Below are 16,596 nucleotides of genomic sequence, written 5' to 3'. Positions count from 1 at the left end.
AAGCTGTGGTGCCCTCACCAATCCTAAAACCCCAAACAGGTAAACAGACCAAATCCTGGGTTTGGTTCTGGTCTGTGGCTGCTACCTTGCCATCAGTTTTACACCACCAGTCTCAGGGCTAAAGGGCTGGATTTGTATTGATACTAGGCAGTCTGTCCCCAAAACTGAGGAGGAGAAACTGCCCCAACAGCTGAGATTTCCTGGGATTTGAGGATAGTAGTGTGAGTTTGTGTTTGTGGTCAGGGAGGGAATAGGAGAAGGCCTAGAGATGCCTTGCAGAGGTCTCAGGCATGAGAAATCCTACAACCTGAATTCCCTCAAACTCAGAATGCTTTCTTTCAGTTTTAAATCTATACTCCAACCCAACCAGGCCTGGCTCTGGGCATTGGAGGCTGGCTGTTTGAGGCACTCCCGTTGTGGTAGTGACATCCGAAGCAGATGGTACAGGGTAAGAGCTGCCCTCTGCTTGGCCGGGGATTTACGGGGCATGCTGGATGTGACATTGACCCTTCTGTGGCTAGAACAGGCCCTTCGCCCTCAAATGCCTGCTCATACTTGGTCCTGCTGAGCCCTCAGTCCAGAGGGCCTGAACCTAATGGGCCATTTTTGCCAAGGCTTTTCAATCTTCGGTGGGATTCTGCATCATCTCGCCTGTCATTAGAGCCCTGATGCTACCCAGTGTAGAGGTCACAGGAAATGTCAGGACTGACTGCCGAGGCTTCAAGGGACTCTTCCGTTCAGACCTGAGCTCTCCCTGTCTGCAGCTCACTTTTCCAAGGCCAGGTGGAGGGAACACTATGCCCTACAGGGCTTCTAAGAGAAGTGAGTGCAGAGTGCTGCCTGAGCTCAGAGTGCTGCTTCGGTGTTTTCTCCTTGCAACAGGTATTGCTGAGTGGGCGTAGATGTGGGATGGTGAGACATGAGAGAGCCAATGAGGCAGGGTAGTTATGGATGCCCGGCCCACTATTCAACTAATTCAAACAATTTAAACTGTTAAGAAAATTTTCGTGGTTTTATTGTATCATGAGGCATTGAAACATCTGAACAAATCAATATCTGGGCGGTGAGGCAGCTGCTTTCTCCTTCACTTCTTTGGGTTACTAGAGCAACTTGTCAGTAGATTAAAAAAAAAAAAAAAAAAAAAAGACAACCTTTTGCATTACTTAAGTCTTTCCAAGGCATGCGCTGGTACAACACAAACTTCTCCTGTCAGATGCAACTAGTCTAGCGTCCAAACATCATGCACAACACCTCGGTAGCAGCAGCGCACTGCGCCCACGCCCACCGCGGCCCTGCTCATTTGTGAATGATATTTGGAGCATCTGGAGGAGTGTGAATAGTATTGGGAAGAGGAGGGAGGAGGAAACAGCATGAGTGCCTGGCTGGGAGGAGGTCAGCCAAAGTTGTGCAGGGCAAGCCTGAACATGTCATTGGTGCAAACCCAAGCATCATTGATGTTCTTTAATAGGAACATCTGGTGGAACCCCATGATGGGGTCTTCATCGGCCTGTGAGGAGAGAAAAAAATGGTTCAGTTAAGTTGGCCAAGGAACAGGAAGGGTGTTCAGTTGGAGGAGAATGCTGACTTTGCAATCAGGCCTTTCTATCTTGGACACAAATCCTAGGAGAGCCCAGGGTACTCTTGATTGTGAACTAACATAATGTATGTAACACTGAACTTGGCACAAAGGGGACTTGAGGTGGCAGCTCATACTGCTATGTACACTCAAACTGCAGAACAACTCACCAGTTAGCTACAGCAATATAGCAGACAACATAGCGCCTCTGTGTTCATGTTTCTGGGCAAAAGTGACCAATCTGAAAGAGTTCTGTGGTGCTTATCATGTAACTCATGGTAGTCTAAAAACTAAACAGTCTTAGTGTCTGATTATGTTAGTTAGTCCACCCATGAGAAGATACTACTACTAATGACTTTGTACATGAGAAAAGGCTCAAAACCAAGCTCACACCAATTACAACTCTGCAGAGAGAAAAAAACGAATGCATCCCTATCAGGTAATCTGTTTCTTGTCACGTAACGTATAATATTTCCAACAAAAAAAGGGTGAGAGACCTCCAGCCAAACTGCAGAACACCCAGATGAGGCCTAGTCGAGGTAGAAGCCTAACTAACCAGCTGTGTTTCCAACATCACTGTTTTTTCCAGGAATTATCATCAGCAAGGAGGCAAATCAGTCTTTTGGGGGTTGGACAGAAACACCAGAAAGAACTTGAAGCCAGGTGGAAAGAGGCACTGCTTAATGACCCCAGCCTGGGAAAGTGTGCCCTGAGACCCCAGAAAAGACCTCCTCACTCCCAAGGCCTATCTGAGCACACTCTCTGGGCAGGGTATCTTGGACAGGCAGGAGAAACTGACAGGAAAAACCAGGCCAAAAGGCAGGTCCATCCAGGTCCAGTGGAGAGGCCTAGAGGGCCGCCCTTTCCCTCCACCCTTGTATTGGACTCAGGAAGCCCTGCCTAACCTAGGGAGAAGGCATGTGGATCTCATATTCTGCGGACCATGATGCCACATGCCCAGGAGGCTGGAACCTGGTTAAGGGGCAGCTCATCTGTCCTGCTTTGGGAAGGAGAGGCTTTTTGGAAATCTTCAGTCGGTTAGAGTATAACAAGTAGGAGTTCCTGGAAGGGGGGTGGGGTGTACGGGCAGAGGCACCAAAGGACCACAGGAAAGCTTTGAAGGTTAACAGGTCTTGAGAAGTGGAACTAGAAATCCAAAGAGAAGCAGGAGTTCCCAGAATCTGCTTTGTTCAGCAGGTGGAAGAGCCAGCAGCCAGCTTGGGGAATAGCAGCATAGACTCCAGTTCAGGGTCAGCTGCCTGCAGAAGGCTCCCCTACAGCTTCGGGGCAGTACAAAGGCCCAGTGGCTGGGATCACAGCCCTATCCTGTTCCTGTACCTCACTGTCCCTTTTCCAAGGCTTTATACCAGTGCTCTCCAGTAGGACTTGTTGCAATAACAGAAATGTTTTATGTTTGTGTTGTCCAATAGGCAGCCATGAGTAACTCTGAGCACCTGAAATATGACTAATGCAACTGAGGAACTACATTTTAATTTTATTTCATTTTACTTCATGCAATTTAAAAATCACCCCGTGTGGCTGATGGCTAGAGTACTGAGCTACAAAGCTCCAGGCATTACTAGTCTGGGTGTCCCTGAGGAGCAGGACAGTGGTGCTGCAAGGCAGCAGCACCATTACCTTGAGCTGGCCCACAACCATGCTGATGATGCAGCTGTCTGGTGTGGGCTGATGGTCCTGCGCCGTGATGCTGTGCTGGATTTTCTGGAATGGAAGGCTCTGCAAGAGAAAAAATAGGTGGTGGGCTGTGGCCAGCAGGGTGGGGAAGGAGCTGCCTGCAGCCCAGCCCTGGCCCTTACTTACAGACAATTTCTCCACAATGGCAGCTTTCCCCTGGAATTGCTGTCCTTCCCACGTAAGGCATGACGCATCAATCTGAAAACCAGGAAATCTGGGGTCAGAGCTTCAGAGCACAAGGAATATCGCTGAGGCCCTGAAAAGACCCCCAAAAGGGTCCTGCTTGGGGAACATGAGTCCATGTCTGTTTCCCTGTCTGTAAAGAAGGGAAATGAGGGTAATTTCCAAACTTCAGACGATTAACAACTTTAATTACACCCCAGCATCTCAGAGCCCAAGCTCTGAAAGACTATGTAAGAAAACACAAACTTATTAATAAGTAAGCTCATCTCCCACTTTTTATCCAAAAAGTTGTATGGCCTTTGATATGGATGAGCTCCAGGCTGGCCATATGTGGCCAAGACTCAGTCAAAAACCATCCTGTTGTTTGGGTAGTCAGCACCAGTCCCAGAATAACCATCAGAAATAACTTGGAAGAAAAAAAAGAATGAACGAACTAGGAAACATCTATGTTCAACACCATCTCTAGAGCCCAGAGTCAGTTCCACAGAGGCCCTTCCCATGGGGTCAAGGAGGGGTGGAGGCTGACAAGGCCTCTCCTGGGACCCTCCCAACCATCAACGTGTAACCCACAGCTTCACTGCCTCCCCACCCCATCTTTCCTACCAGAGACTCCTGGGCCAGAGCTCAAAAGTGTCTCTGCTACTCAGCAGCTCTGACATTAGGCAAACTAGTTTCTTATCCACCTCCCCCCACCCCAATCTGTTTCCTGATGTTTAAAGGGAAAACGTGATGAGCTTCCATAAAATGACATACATAAAGTACTCCTTAAAGACGTTGCTAACTCTTCTCTGGGTCAGACTTGCTTTAATTGATTTCAAAGGCAACAAGACAGAAGTGCCAAAGATCCCAGTCAGGCCAGTTTGAGTTTTTAAAACCCTCTACCTGTGATAATGACAATCAATTACCTGGGCCGGATGTGGCCTTCCACCGCTAAGATCCCTTTCTTTTCTTCAAAATGTCTGAACTGGCCCTGACTTTTTGAGGGAGACAGAGGAGTTTGCCCACAGCCCATAAGGCTGCAAGGCTGTGCATGATGACTCCTATCACTTCTATCCTGGGCAGACCTGCCAGGCATGGCTTGATCAATCACATTTCTGTCTTGGGCAGGGTCAAATACAAGTAACTTTTGGTATATATGAACATCATTAACACAGCAGTAAAAAATGCCTACATAGAAGGGTTTCTCAAGAAACACCCGCCTCCCATGAGCATTCAGGGGCTTTTAGCTCTTCAAAGGACACTGGACCTGGGGCCTCCAGAAGCCATCTGAGGTGCACTGATGATTCTTACAGCTGCTGCCTCCAGGGGGCACCAGAAGCCCTAGCCTCTGTCTGCCGCTGCCTAGTCTGGACCAGAGGCACTCCCAGGACCATGGAAGGGCGAGCCCAGAAAGTGCTGCCTATGGTACCACTCATGTAGATCCACTAGATTACCTAAGAATCTCACTCATGCAGAAGATGACAGAAAGGTCCATGTGCCCTGGGGAGCTGGGCTAGGCCTTAAGCCCCCTACCCCGTGGAGAGTAGCTCAGATAAAAGGGCTCAGCCAATCCAGTGAGGGGTGCCAGAACTTGTGAATTGGAGGCACGGGCCCCACATCTGAATTGATCCCCTGGAATCCCGTTTTGGTGCTAAAGCAGAAGACTTACATAAATTGCGCCTAGTTGAGTTCTGTCATTATCAAATAACTGGTAGTAATGTTGAATGAAGCTGGATCCAATCTGCTCCCAAATTGGCTTGTCTCCCATTCTGGAGCGTCACCCGGCCTCGTTGAGACCTGTAAGTCCAGCAAGACAGGAAGGGAAGCGTTGGTACCATGGAAGCAGCAGGTAGCCAGTCAGTCTCTTCACTGACCCCCACCCCTCCCAGACCTCCTTGAGCAGGCAGTGCTCTGCTGAGGTGTGTGCTCCTGGAGAACACGGAGAGGACCCAGGGAACTGATAAGCAATCCCTCAATACAGACAAGTGCAGGGAGCCCAGAGATGGACAACTCAGACCCTCCTGGTGTCAGGATCATAGAGAAGGATGGGTCCTGAGGGGGGAGCCCGGACGAAGGAAGGTCAGAGCAAGTACTACAGAGGATGAGCTTTTGAGGCGGAGCTAAGCACTCTCCCCATTTCTTTTCATTTAATCCTCACAACAACCTGCACAGCCAGTTACTGCTATTCTTCCCACTTTGCAGGTCAGGAACTACTGATGTCTGAGTCAAGTGTCTTTGACTGCAGCACTCAGGCCCTTAACATTACCCCAGGGCCTTACTGGCAGGTAGAAGACCCAGTGAGACTGGGGAGAAATGGTTCCTCAAGGTCCCACTTGAGGAACAAAGACAGCAAGTGACCCTCCCTCACTTTGTCTTAAGGGGGAAGTTTATTTCTTTGAGGCCACATGACATCATTTCAGCACCAAGAGGGGTTACATATACCAACTGCAGAGCTGGGACCATGAGTTCAGAGGATCACAGATGACAACAGAAATGCTGGGAGGGCAAAGGAAGGTTGGGAGGGGAAAATGAGTCATGTCTCTACACCCCATCCCAGCACTGGCTCCATCAGAAAGGCTGCCCCTCTCCGGTCTCCGAGCAAGAGGGGAGCCGTACCCCCTCCAACCCACCCTGCTACAGATATCAGGGATCCAAGGCTGCTAGATGAAAATTCCAAGCCCCGGACGAAAGAGCCGCTCAGGCTTTGATAGGCTCCTCCTGGGTAGAGTGGAGCGCATCTCGCTGCAGGACCCACAACAGCAGACCTCTGTTGTTCTATAGCTGTTTCTGACTGCACAGGAACCCACCCACTCTCTCCTAATAACAGGACTCTGAACCAAAGCTGTAAGGAGGTGGGTTTGACCGCAGCAGACAACCACTGGCAGTGGTGGGATCTGATGCAAGTCACTGCCATCCTGAGGGCCTCAGCCCTCTTCTCTATAAGGGGGTGGAACCCTGCTGTTGCCAGTGGGGGTCTCACTAAGGGAACCTAGTAAAGCTCTTGACTCAGCTTGGTTAGTGCTGGTTTGCTCTGGTCCCTAGGGCCTCACCCTAGGCCAGAGGAACCAGAGGAAGGACAGTAGAAGTGGGTAGTAGCTTATGCCCAATTCAGCCAATCTCCCAGCCTGTGACCAACGCTCCAGCCAATGAGGGGCCAGGAAGCTGAGCCAGCTTTATTTTAGGTTCCCTAGGAGGTGGTGGCACTAAAAATAGCAGCACGGTGCTGGGATGACTAAATGTCCAGGAAAGTCTAAAAGAAGCACAGGAGAAAGCTTGGGCCCAGCCGCGCCTGCCTGGGACAAGGAGTGTCCCAGCTTGCTCTCTGCCAAGAAACAGAACAAGTGGGAAAAACACAGGATACGCAGCTGCTCTCAGCTGCTCTGTCTTGGTCACATTTTCAAGGGGTCAGACTGTGACAGCACCACATGCAAACTCAGGTCACTGGAGGCACAAGAGCCCGGCATCGCGCATCTCTGCCCCTTCCACCAGATGACTCACCCATCGCGGCCCAACCCCACCACATCACACTCCCAAGGTGCCCTGCTGAGCCCCCCTAAGACTTCTAGGGCACAGAGGAATGAACTAGGGCCATCTTGCCCTCTGTTCTCAGCAGCCCTCGGAGAAGGTCTTGAAGGAGTGTGCCAGTCAGGAGAAACAACATGAGCACGTGCCTGGGGACACAAGAAGAGATAAGGGCAGGAAACCGGGAAGCGGGAGATGGAGGATGAGGGGAAATAAGACTAGAAGCTATCCAAAGAAAAGTGGCGCCATGTGGTGGGACACTGAGGTGAAGGAAGTGAGGTGTTTTTTCCTTTCTCAACATTGTTCTTAATGGTGTGATAAGTTTCTAACACAAAAACGACTTGGCAGAAGCAGAGGTGGAGTAAAGAGGTAGGAGGGATAAAGGGACAGAAGAGCCCTTTGGCCGGGTGGAGGGGGCAGGGCAAAGGGAGCTCTCCTGAGGGACAGGACTATTCAAAAAGGGTGAGCAGGAACCTTCAAAGCTATGTGGATTGAAGACTTTGCTTTAGAGATGTCAAGTGGTGCCTCTGAAGCCCACAGTAACCTTGTTCAAGGCTTGCTTGACCCTGATGTGTTTACCTCTGTGTAGTAATCATGCGGTTGATTTCACCGTCAGCCCACTTTACAGGTGGAAAAACCAAGATTCAGCCTGTGGCCCCAACTTGCCCAGCACCAGTGCTGATCCTGAGTTCTCTGGTTAAGGCCACTGCTTATTTTCTGCTAATTTTGCGTCGAGTTCTAAGCCACAAGGCTGGCCATGTCCCTCCCCTACAAACCCCTCACCCTTGGGTTCAAGGTCCAACACCTGAAGGCCCACAGGTGGCTATTCACACCTGTCCCTAACTCCTTAGCCGTTCTCTCCTGCCTCGATCCAGCACCACAGCAAAACACACCGGAACTTCAGAGTTTGCTCCCGGGGTTTTTGCACAGGTGAGTCCGCCCGCTGGGATGCCCGCCCTCCCCTCACGTCACCATTCAGATGCCTCCCATCTGGGTCTTCCTTTGCAGACTCAACTGTTGACCTCCAACACCATGTGCAAGCCTGGATCGGCACACCCAGGGCCCACTCCACTGTGGCTCTGGGCTGTGAGCGTTCCCATTTGGTTCTTGCCACATCCCATCCCACCCCCTCAATCTCCCAGCACAGAATCCAGTAAACTATGGGACTTCCAGTTTCTGACTCCACATCTTCCACAAAGCTTTCACCCTGTAGTTGGGAGGTGGTATTCTTGAGCCTAGAAAAAGCAGCCGAGTGCGGGGGCCACCTCCCATCCCCATGGGACACAGGGGAGGGGTGGCTGGACTGGGGGTTCCCCAGGATGGCCAGACAGCCCCGGCCTTGCTTCTAATATATTTACTGTGGAAAGAATAGCCTGGAAAGAAACACAATGCAAGGCTGATGGGCAGCCTCGCATGAGACTGGGGACTGACCTTCATGATACCTTCTCCTACAGCTCTTCCGAGAGGGCCGCTGACCACCGCCTCCTGCTTCACTCAGGCTGACTGAGGCCAGGCTCCTCGAGGAGCAGAAATGATCTCGGTGACCTCTCACCCACTGAGCATCAGCCTTCACTGACCCTTAAGTCTCTGTGGGTGCAAAGACTCTCTAAGAATGTCTTATACACTGCGGCCCACTCCCAATCAATCCACACAGAGGCAGAGATGCCCCAGTCTTGTCACTGACTTCAAGTAGTTCATACTCCCTGAGGCTGTCATACACATCAGGTTAAAAGCTCTGGCCCAGGGGATCCCACAGGGTAACAGAAAAAAAAACCCTTCATTTTGCTCCTCAAATTCTGGGTCAGAGTTTCCAGTATTTTGAAACTTGAAACAGTAGTGTCCAGCTGACGTCTCATTTTCACTAATGCGTATTCAGTGTAGAAATGTGCTCATGGCTTTACATGCATTTTGTTCTAACACCCTGTGAGTCAACTCCCATATTAGAGATGAGCAAAACAAGGCCCAGCAAGGTCAGCTAAATTTGCTCAAGGTCACGAGCCTAATAAATGGTGGAACTGGATGGAACCAGGCTTAGTGGGCTCCAGGACCAAGACTTCCAGTGACAACTGGTCTGGAGATAAAAACGAATGACACGTAGGGCTGAAGCCCTGATCTCTAACCTTGGCTTTTGATGAAAGGGGCAAGACAGGCTTGAACCAGGGCTTCTGCCTCCAAACAAAGGCACCAGGCAGACTGCCACACTAAACAATGGATGTTTTCATGGGGGATGATCTCACGCTTTTCCTAAACCTTCAAAGTCACAACCCCATTTCACCATCTCAGCGAAGTAGAGATAAATGTGGGCCTAGCTGGATCTAGGGCACGACTGGGGTCAGAAGAGTGACGAGAAAGAGGAAGAGGACATTCATTACTAACTCCACACTTTCAAACAGAAGGATGTTCATGTTGGATGGCCTATCACTGAGGCCCACAGGGAACACCAGATGTGTGAGCTTATAGTGTGATCCTTGAACTCACACCAACTCAGCACCACAACCTTCACACCTACTGTCTGCTAGGCCTCAAGAGCCCTGAAGCAGAGGCTGGGAAGGACTCCGACAGGTAGAACTGACAACTTTGGCTTAAACCCAGAGCACAGGCGTGGACTAAACAGAGTGAGGGAACATTGTGGACTGCAACCAGAGTGGTGTGTATCCTGTGCAGCAGCCTTCCCATTCTCCACTGACAAAATCTCAACCATTTATCCTGCCTTCAAGGCCCAGGGTGACCTGGCCTCCCAGCTATCCAACCTCATCTCTGGCCACCCACTCCTCCCCGTCCTCTGCAGCCACTCTGGGCATTTTCCTATTTCTGGAACATCTTGAGCCTGTTCTCACTGGAGGGCTCTGCAACTGTTGATCCTTCTACTTGGATCATCCTTCCTCCCAGATGTATCCAGATCCTCCTTCATGTGTCTAGCTCCTTGTCACATGTGTGTCCACTCAAAGGTCACCTCCTCATAGACACCTTCCCTGACCATTCAGTCTAAAGTGGCCTCCCAGGTACTCATTTCATCATCCTGCTTCATCTTCTTAGCACTTGTCACTGCATGAGATTATCACATTTACATATATGTTAGTGGTCCCTCTCCCTGACTGGGGCACCCCTGTCTGTGTCTGCAAGGTGCCTCACCTAGGCCCTCTTCTCTGGAGAAGTGTGTTCTGGGAAAACCCTGTTCAATTTAAGTGGCCAGGTGACCCACTTCACCTCCACCCACACCTTCTGTCCAATTTGTCAGGAAACAATCCTTTGCCTTCCACCCAGCCATCTGTCTGAGGTGTGTGTTAGTGGTGCTTGGCCCCTCCCTCCCACCCCAATTCCCAAGGTTCTGATCACCTGAGGGACAACTGTGGCTGAAGAGGAGGCACAGGACCATGCCGTCAAAGGCCTGGCCGCTAGTCTGCTCCTCCTCTCCCTCATGGCAGGACCCTCGGACCCTGTCTTCATCAGTAATTATGAGGATGTTAGGGGTAATCAACTGCGGATATAAAGCAGGACTCAGCTGGCGGGTACGAGGTGAACACTGGGTCAAGAGCTGGGAAGGAGGGTTATCTCAGCCTCCTGTAGGACACCACACTAAGGAACAGCCTTGACCCAGGACTGGCAACAGCCTCATTCACCACTCACTTGCCTGCAGTTGGGAGAGACAGCAGCCAAAGTCTGCTGCCCAGGACAGAACCCTTTCCTGGGGCAGACCCCTGAGGCCTAGGTGCCCCCAGCACGCTAAGGGCCTTCCCCTCTTCTATTTGGAGAGGGCTTCAGAGGTGTCAGGTTGCCCTGGTTGGCCCAGAAGCTGAATCCTGAGACCTGCATTCTAGTCCCTCTGCTCTGCCCATACTCAGTTCCTGAGTAGCCCCCTTTCCGAGGTGGTTCAGGGATCTCTGGGGCCCTGGCCTAGACAGTTCCCATCCATGAACTTGGTATTTCGTGTACCATCAGTCAAAGCCCTGTAAACCAAACAGTTATTACATACACGTCTTCTCTCATTCCAGCCTCTCAGTTCTGTAAAGCTGGTATGATTACTGCAACTTTGTAGATGAAACCAAGACTCTTGAGAGGTTAAGAATTCAAGACCACGCAAGGCCACTGGGGCATAGCCGGCATGAAAATGTCTATAAAATTGGCCTGGACTGGAATAGTTGAGAGCCCATGTCAAGTAGCAAGAAGCATAGATGGAAAAACGAAGAATGGAGCTCAGGCCTTTTCTTCCCCTTTGAAATCGGCAAGCTCTACGCCCGTCAGAAGGGAAACCCTTTAAGTGCATGCTCAGCCTGTCACAGCAGGTGTACAACCTGCAAATGAGACCATGTATTGACCTGGGCCTGAACCACTTCTGCAAGTGGAACCAATGTCTCTATACAGATGTCCTTCCAGGGGGCTGCAATTTCTGCCCTGGAGAGACCCAGTGGCTCTGATGGAGTACCTGAGGCTTTAGGAAACAAACATTTCTGAATCCCCCGTTTACTGAGGCAAACAACCCTCAGCTCCCAGGTTCCTTGGACGCATCTCTCTCATGAGAGGAGGTTCTCCTTTGCAGGGTAGACCCTTCTCCAGCCTGAGTGGTTAAGGAGTTGGCATATAGCAGGTACCAGCAATAAATAAAGGCCCAGGGTAGTGACAAGGACCAACCGCAGTCCTCTTGTGTCCCTCTTCCCTGGCCAGCTTCCTGAGTCACAGTCAGACCTGAACAAATGATTCCTCCCAGGAAGACACATTTCAGCTGACAGAGTGAGGATGGAGACGGTGCCACACAGACCTGGTGGTGTGGGTGCTGACCAGCAGCACTGGTCACTCCTGGAGCCACTGCAGGGATAACCCGCACGCTAGCACCTCCCTCAGGAAGAATCTTCAGGAACTCCTGCCATATGTGGTCAAAGCAAGAAATCACAAAATCTCAAAATTGGGGAAGGCGTTGTTGTTCAGTTGCTAACTGGTGTCTGACTCTTTGCGACCCCATGGACCGCAGCACACCAGGCTCCCCTGTCCTTCACTATCTCCAGGAGTGTACTCAAATTCATGTCTTTGAGTCTGTGATGCTGTTTAACCATCTCATCCACTGCCGTTCCCTTCTCTTTCTGCCCTCAATCTTTCCCAGCATCAGGGTCTTTTCCAATGAGTTGGCTCTTCACATCAGGTGGCCAAAGTACTGGAGCTTCAGCTTCAGCAGAAGTCCTTCCAATGAATATTTAGGGTTGATTTCCTTTAGGACTGACTGGTTTGATCTCCTAGTAGTCCAAAGGACTCTCAAGTCTTCTCCAATACCACGCAAACCCAACCTCCCACATACAAACATTCTCATGGCCCATCAGAAAAAAAAATACTAACTTTAAAAACAGGCCCATCAGGAGGTTCAGCTCAAGCTGTCCACAGAAATCCTGCCTAACATTCAATGTCCACCCTGTGGAGAACTTTTTGGATTCACTCCCCAATCTCCAAAAGTACTACTCCCTTTCACTTCTGGGGAGGGCGCCTGTTTCACTCTGGCAAGATGTCCTGATAGATATCATTCCAAGAGCACTGGGCACTTGAATAAGTGACCTGAAAGGTCTCAGTCAAAGAGGTAGAAGCCACCAAGCCAGGTTCAGGCAGGGAAGGAGGTCATGGACCACAAAATGCTGGTTAGATTCTCAGGTACTGGGAGAACACCCCAGCAGAGACCTCTGAGGGACGAGGAGCTGGTGACAGAAGATCTATCTAGACTCAATAGCAACAGCAATTTGGAGTGGTGATGGTCAAGTTGCTCAAGGGATCCCAGACTTTCCTGGGCCCAGCATCCTGAGGGATACCTTGCTCCATGGTTTCTTCAGGCACTGGAAAGGAGAGTGGGCTCACTAACAGCCTTTACTCTTCGGTAACAGCCTCTACTCTGTCACTCAGAAGCCCCCCTCACCCCAACCTTTTGCAAAGGGCCAAGAGTCCCTTGTGGGTCTCTTCAACTTAGACCTCAATACATAATAGCAACATTCTGTCTCCCTGACTACTGTGACCTCCTTTCCCCAGCACTGGGACTTGGTAGGAACTCATTATTCTACCTCCAGCTTCTGCCCAGAGCCTGACATACAGAAAAGGGCCGCAAGAATGGTGCCTGAGTAAAATGCATCATTGGTGAGAGAAGAGAAAAAAATAATTCAAGCAAGATACTAATGCCTCAGTAAAGGGATTCTAGAATTTTTTGATATAAGGTGCCTTCCAATCCTAAATTTGAGCATTCTTTCACATAAATCATTCTTTCCATCCCAACCCACCAGTTGGAAAGACAGAATAAAGTGAAATGTGACTCAGAGAGGTGAGTTCCATGTCACCAAGGGACACAGTTTTGAGCTGGTTGAGAACCCAGTCTCCTCACAGCCTGACCCTTTATTACGCAGCCATATCCTGACTGTCCCAGGCCAGGCCCCACCACCCAAGTCAGCGGTACAAGACTAGAGAGGGTGCATACTGATTGTGGACAACCTCGGTGTTCTCCTCTTATCTCTGAGCTCTGAGATGCAGACAGCTTGCCAAATTCCAGAAAGGTCAAGGACTTATGGGGGTCAGGATGCGTAGCAATGGCTACATGATTGACCCCAGACACAGAAGTTATACAGAACTTAAGGTGTGGAATGAGAAGGAGGGACCTGAATCCCTTCCCCTCCCAGGTAACCTAAGAGAAAGAACAACAGCATTTTGACCTCAAAGAAAACCCTTGTGATCAAGTCACCTAGGGCTTTGGAATCTGTGAACTAATCCATAGCCATAAAGCCTAACTCACCTGACACCAGTGGCCTAGAAAGAAGCAACCCAGACAATCTCAAGATCTTGAAACAACTGCTTATGGCACGAAGACATCCAATCACACTGACCCTGCATGTGTCCTGGGGGTAGTCCCTCCTTGTTGCCCACCTCCACAGGCAAACCAGGCCTCTCCAGAGCCTGTTGAATGAACCTGACTAGTTCACGCTCGTAGGCTAGGATGTGAACTAGGAGAAAGAGAAAGACAAGGAGAAAACAGGCCTGGTGAGGAGATCTAGACAGGTCCTTGCCTATCCTTCTTAACCTTAACAGCGGGGACTTAAAATGCAACTGCAGGAAAAATTCCAAGGCTTGAGTTCAATGACCAGAAAAATACTACCTGGGGAAATAATCAAGAAAAGGAAAAAAAAAAAAAAAAAAATTCCAAGGGTGCTGCATCATGGGCTTAACTCAACTCTCCTAAGAGACCTGCCTGCTGCTGAGGCCAGGTGTGCAAAGACTTGGCTGCTTCTTTAGTACCTGGGAGAACTGTGGCTCGTTAGCTGCATTGGGTCAGAAAATTCAAGGCTTGACAAACTGTCTTTTCCCCATATCCCATGGTCTTCTCTGGACTTGTCCCTTAATTTATCATCACTCAGTCAGGAAGGGCCTTCCCAAAACCAGCCTGAGGACCGCTCTATGGCTAGCTACTCCCCTTCCTCCAGAACTCAATGGAGACCCGGTGCCTTCATTAAAGGCAATTTCCCAAGGCCCAACCAGCTTTCTGCCTATTCAGAGGTCGCTCTGAATGTTCGATGAATGAGCCAGCAAGAGAAGGAAGCCTGACTTTCTGCAGTCTCCAGCCCTAGTTCTGCCACCCAGGCTTCAGAAGGGCCTCACAGCCCATAAGTGCCCCTCCCCCAATGTCGCTTGCAGCCCAGCCTCGTTTGGCATTAGGCTCACCGACCTCAGACCTGGATTGTGCCTTCCCCTCCATCAAACCCCACCTTGTTGTTACCACCCTCATGGAATCATCCTTCTCTATGAAGAAGGGCAGACGACTCTGGGAGCAGCAGATGGGAGATTAGGCTGTGCTGAAGATATCTAACAATGTGTTGGAGGCTCACATATTCAGCTTCACCTCCTTGGCTTCCTTCCTCCCTCCCTCCACTAACACAGCCGGCCAACCCACCCACGGCTGAGGTCTGGTCACTGATAGAAAAGAAGGGCGGGGGCTGAGCCTACGAGTCCGGAGCCGCCTCGTCTCCTCAGGCCAGATTCTCCAAGGCTGCTGGGGGTTAAGTCCCACGTGGAACCCCCTCCCGCGCCAGATTCCTTGACCCTGCCCTCCACGCAGAAGAACCTACGCATGAGTTCCGGAGTGGGAGATAGGTTTCGTGCACTCTCAGCCGGCAAAAAAGCAAGTGAGCGCTCACCTACATCCTAACCGAGCCGTGGTTCAGAACCGGAGGAGGGTAGGGTTGCTGCACGCAGGCGCCCTTACCCAATGCTGACTCCGGAACGGGCTGGGTGGCGTCTACCCATCCCCGAATCCTTGGCGGGCTGGCGGCAGGACGTGGGGATGGGGTCCGCCTGCTAGCCTGCCTGCAGTTTGCGGGACTCGGGCAGGCCTGGCTAGGCCAGACGGGGCGGGGCCCGGAGCGCCCCATCTGGGTGGTCCAGACCAGAGAAAAAGGCCTGGCTTCGAAGCGGTCCAGTGTGCCCGCCACCTGCACGGTACGCCCGAAATAGGTTCCTGGCTTCCTCTGTGTTCCCCCGGCCGCCGCCTCAGAGGACCGGCGGGAGGCGGAGCCGCGCGCGACACATGGCCCCGGCCCCGCGCGGCTTTGGGGCCGCCGGGGGGGGGGTAGGGGAGGGGCCGCCCGGGGACTTGCAGCAGAAGCTCCAGGCGACCCGGAGCACAGCTCCTGCGGCCCAGCCCCCGCCCCGGCGCGCTAGACCCGACACTCACCCGAGGGGATGGCACGATGGCGGCAACAGCGGCGGCAACCCAGCGCGGTCTGCGACCGACTGTCCCTTCCCCCCTGCCTTCCCTTGCCACCCCGCTGCACTCTGGGAAACGCAGTCCTCCTCGTGCTCTTTTCTGGTATAGGTGCGCTGGGAGAAAACTACCATTCCCGACGTCCTATGCGCCGAGGCCCAGACACGGCCCGTAGCGCGGGAGGTGAGGCTAAGTTAGGGAGGGAGGCCGCCGGGGCGAGCCCCTGAGAATTGTGGTCTAGCGGAAGCCTCTGGAATACCCGAGCTTGGCGCCAGGCTGGGGTCAGGCCTCGGTTGTCGCCAAGTCCCAGCTGGTCCGGCCCCGCCCAGCTTTCGCGGCCTTTCGGTGTTGGCCCCGCCTCCGTGGGAGCTCGGCCTGTTCTCAAACTGGCCTAGCCGCCCCTCCCTGGGCCCGTGAGGTGTTTCCGCTCGCAAACCCCCCTCCCCTTTGGTACTGTGGCCGCCCCTGCGGCTCTTCCTAGTGGAGCTCCAAGGCTACCCGGGGCGGAACCCACAGCTTCTGTTGTCCCAACATTCTTGCGCCCTGCCGGGTGCAAGTGGACCCAAAGCTGGTTTCAAGCAAGCGAGGCTTTCCTGGGCTGGAAACAAGCTTACTCTTCGATTTCTGCAGTTAGGGTGTACAAAGCATTCTCACAAGTTTTTTGTTGTTGGGTTTTGCATCAGGCAGGGCCGCTAAGAATCGTGGTTTTATTAATGAAAAAAGATAAACTGGTGCGCCCAAACCTTCCCCGTGATTTAAGTGATTAAATTGTCCATAATCTCCCTCCCGCCCATTACTCTTTTCTTTCAACGCCCATTTTCGTTGTCGTTTCCTGGGTAACACAAACATTTGAAGTAACGTGTGTCTCGGTCAGGCCTGCTGGGATTCTGCAGCTAAGCGGGGGGACCACAGGTTAAGTTTATAGAGA

At 51.6% G+C, this 16,596-nt stretch overlaps 1 protein-coding gene across 1 annotated transcript; it reads right to left on the bottom strand.

The window, feature by feature from the left end:
• Positions 1–984: 984 nt before the first annotated feature.
• NUTF2 (nuclear transport factor 2) lies at positions 985–15,794 on the bottom strand. Its single transcript, XM_006071996.4, has 5 exons — positions 15,639–15,794; positions 5,103–5,230; positions 3,398–3,469; positions 3,215–3,313; positions 985–1,507 (listed from the first exon to the last, which is right to left on the bottom strand). The coding sequence occupies exons 2-5, from the start codon at positions 5,199–5,201 to the stop codon at positions 1,394–1,396; spliced, it is 384 nt and encodes a 127-aa protein (XP_006072058.1). The 5' UTR covers positions 5,202–5,230; positions 15,639–15,794; the 3' UTR covers positions 985–1,393.
• Positions 15,795–16,596: the final 802 nt, after the last annotated feature.

This window comes from Bubalus bubalis, chromosome 18 (assembly GCF_019923935.1).
Source record: "Bubalus bubalis isolate 160015118507 breed Murrah chromosome 18, NDDB_SH_1, whole genome shotgun sequence".
Taxonomy (NCBI): Eukaryota; Metazoa; Chordata; class Mammalia; order Artiodactyla; family Bovidae; genus Bubalus; species Bubalus bubalis.
This window is presented reverse-complemented; position numbering and strand designations above follow the sequence as displayed.

Excerpts from the sequence above, each read along its gene's own strand:
- NUTF2 (XM_006071996.4), bottom strand. The coding sequence starts at position 5,201 with ATGGGAGACAAGCCAATTTGGGAGCAGATTGGATCCAGCTTCATTCAA. Across the intron at positions 3,470-5,102 it reads CTCAACTAGGCGCAATTTAT|ATTGATGCGTCATGCCTTAC; the intron begins GTAAGTCTTCTG and ends CCTGGTTTTCAG. Across the intron at positions 1,508-3,214 it reads TGGTTGTGGGCCAGCTCAAG|GCCGATGAAGACCCCATCAT; the intron begins GTAATGGTGCTG and ends CTCTCCTCACAG.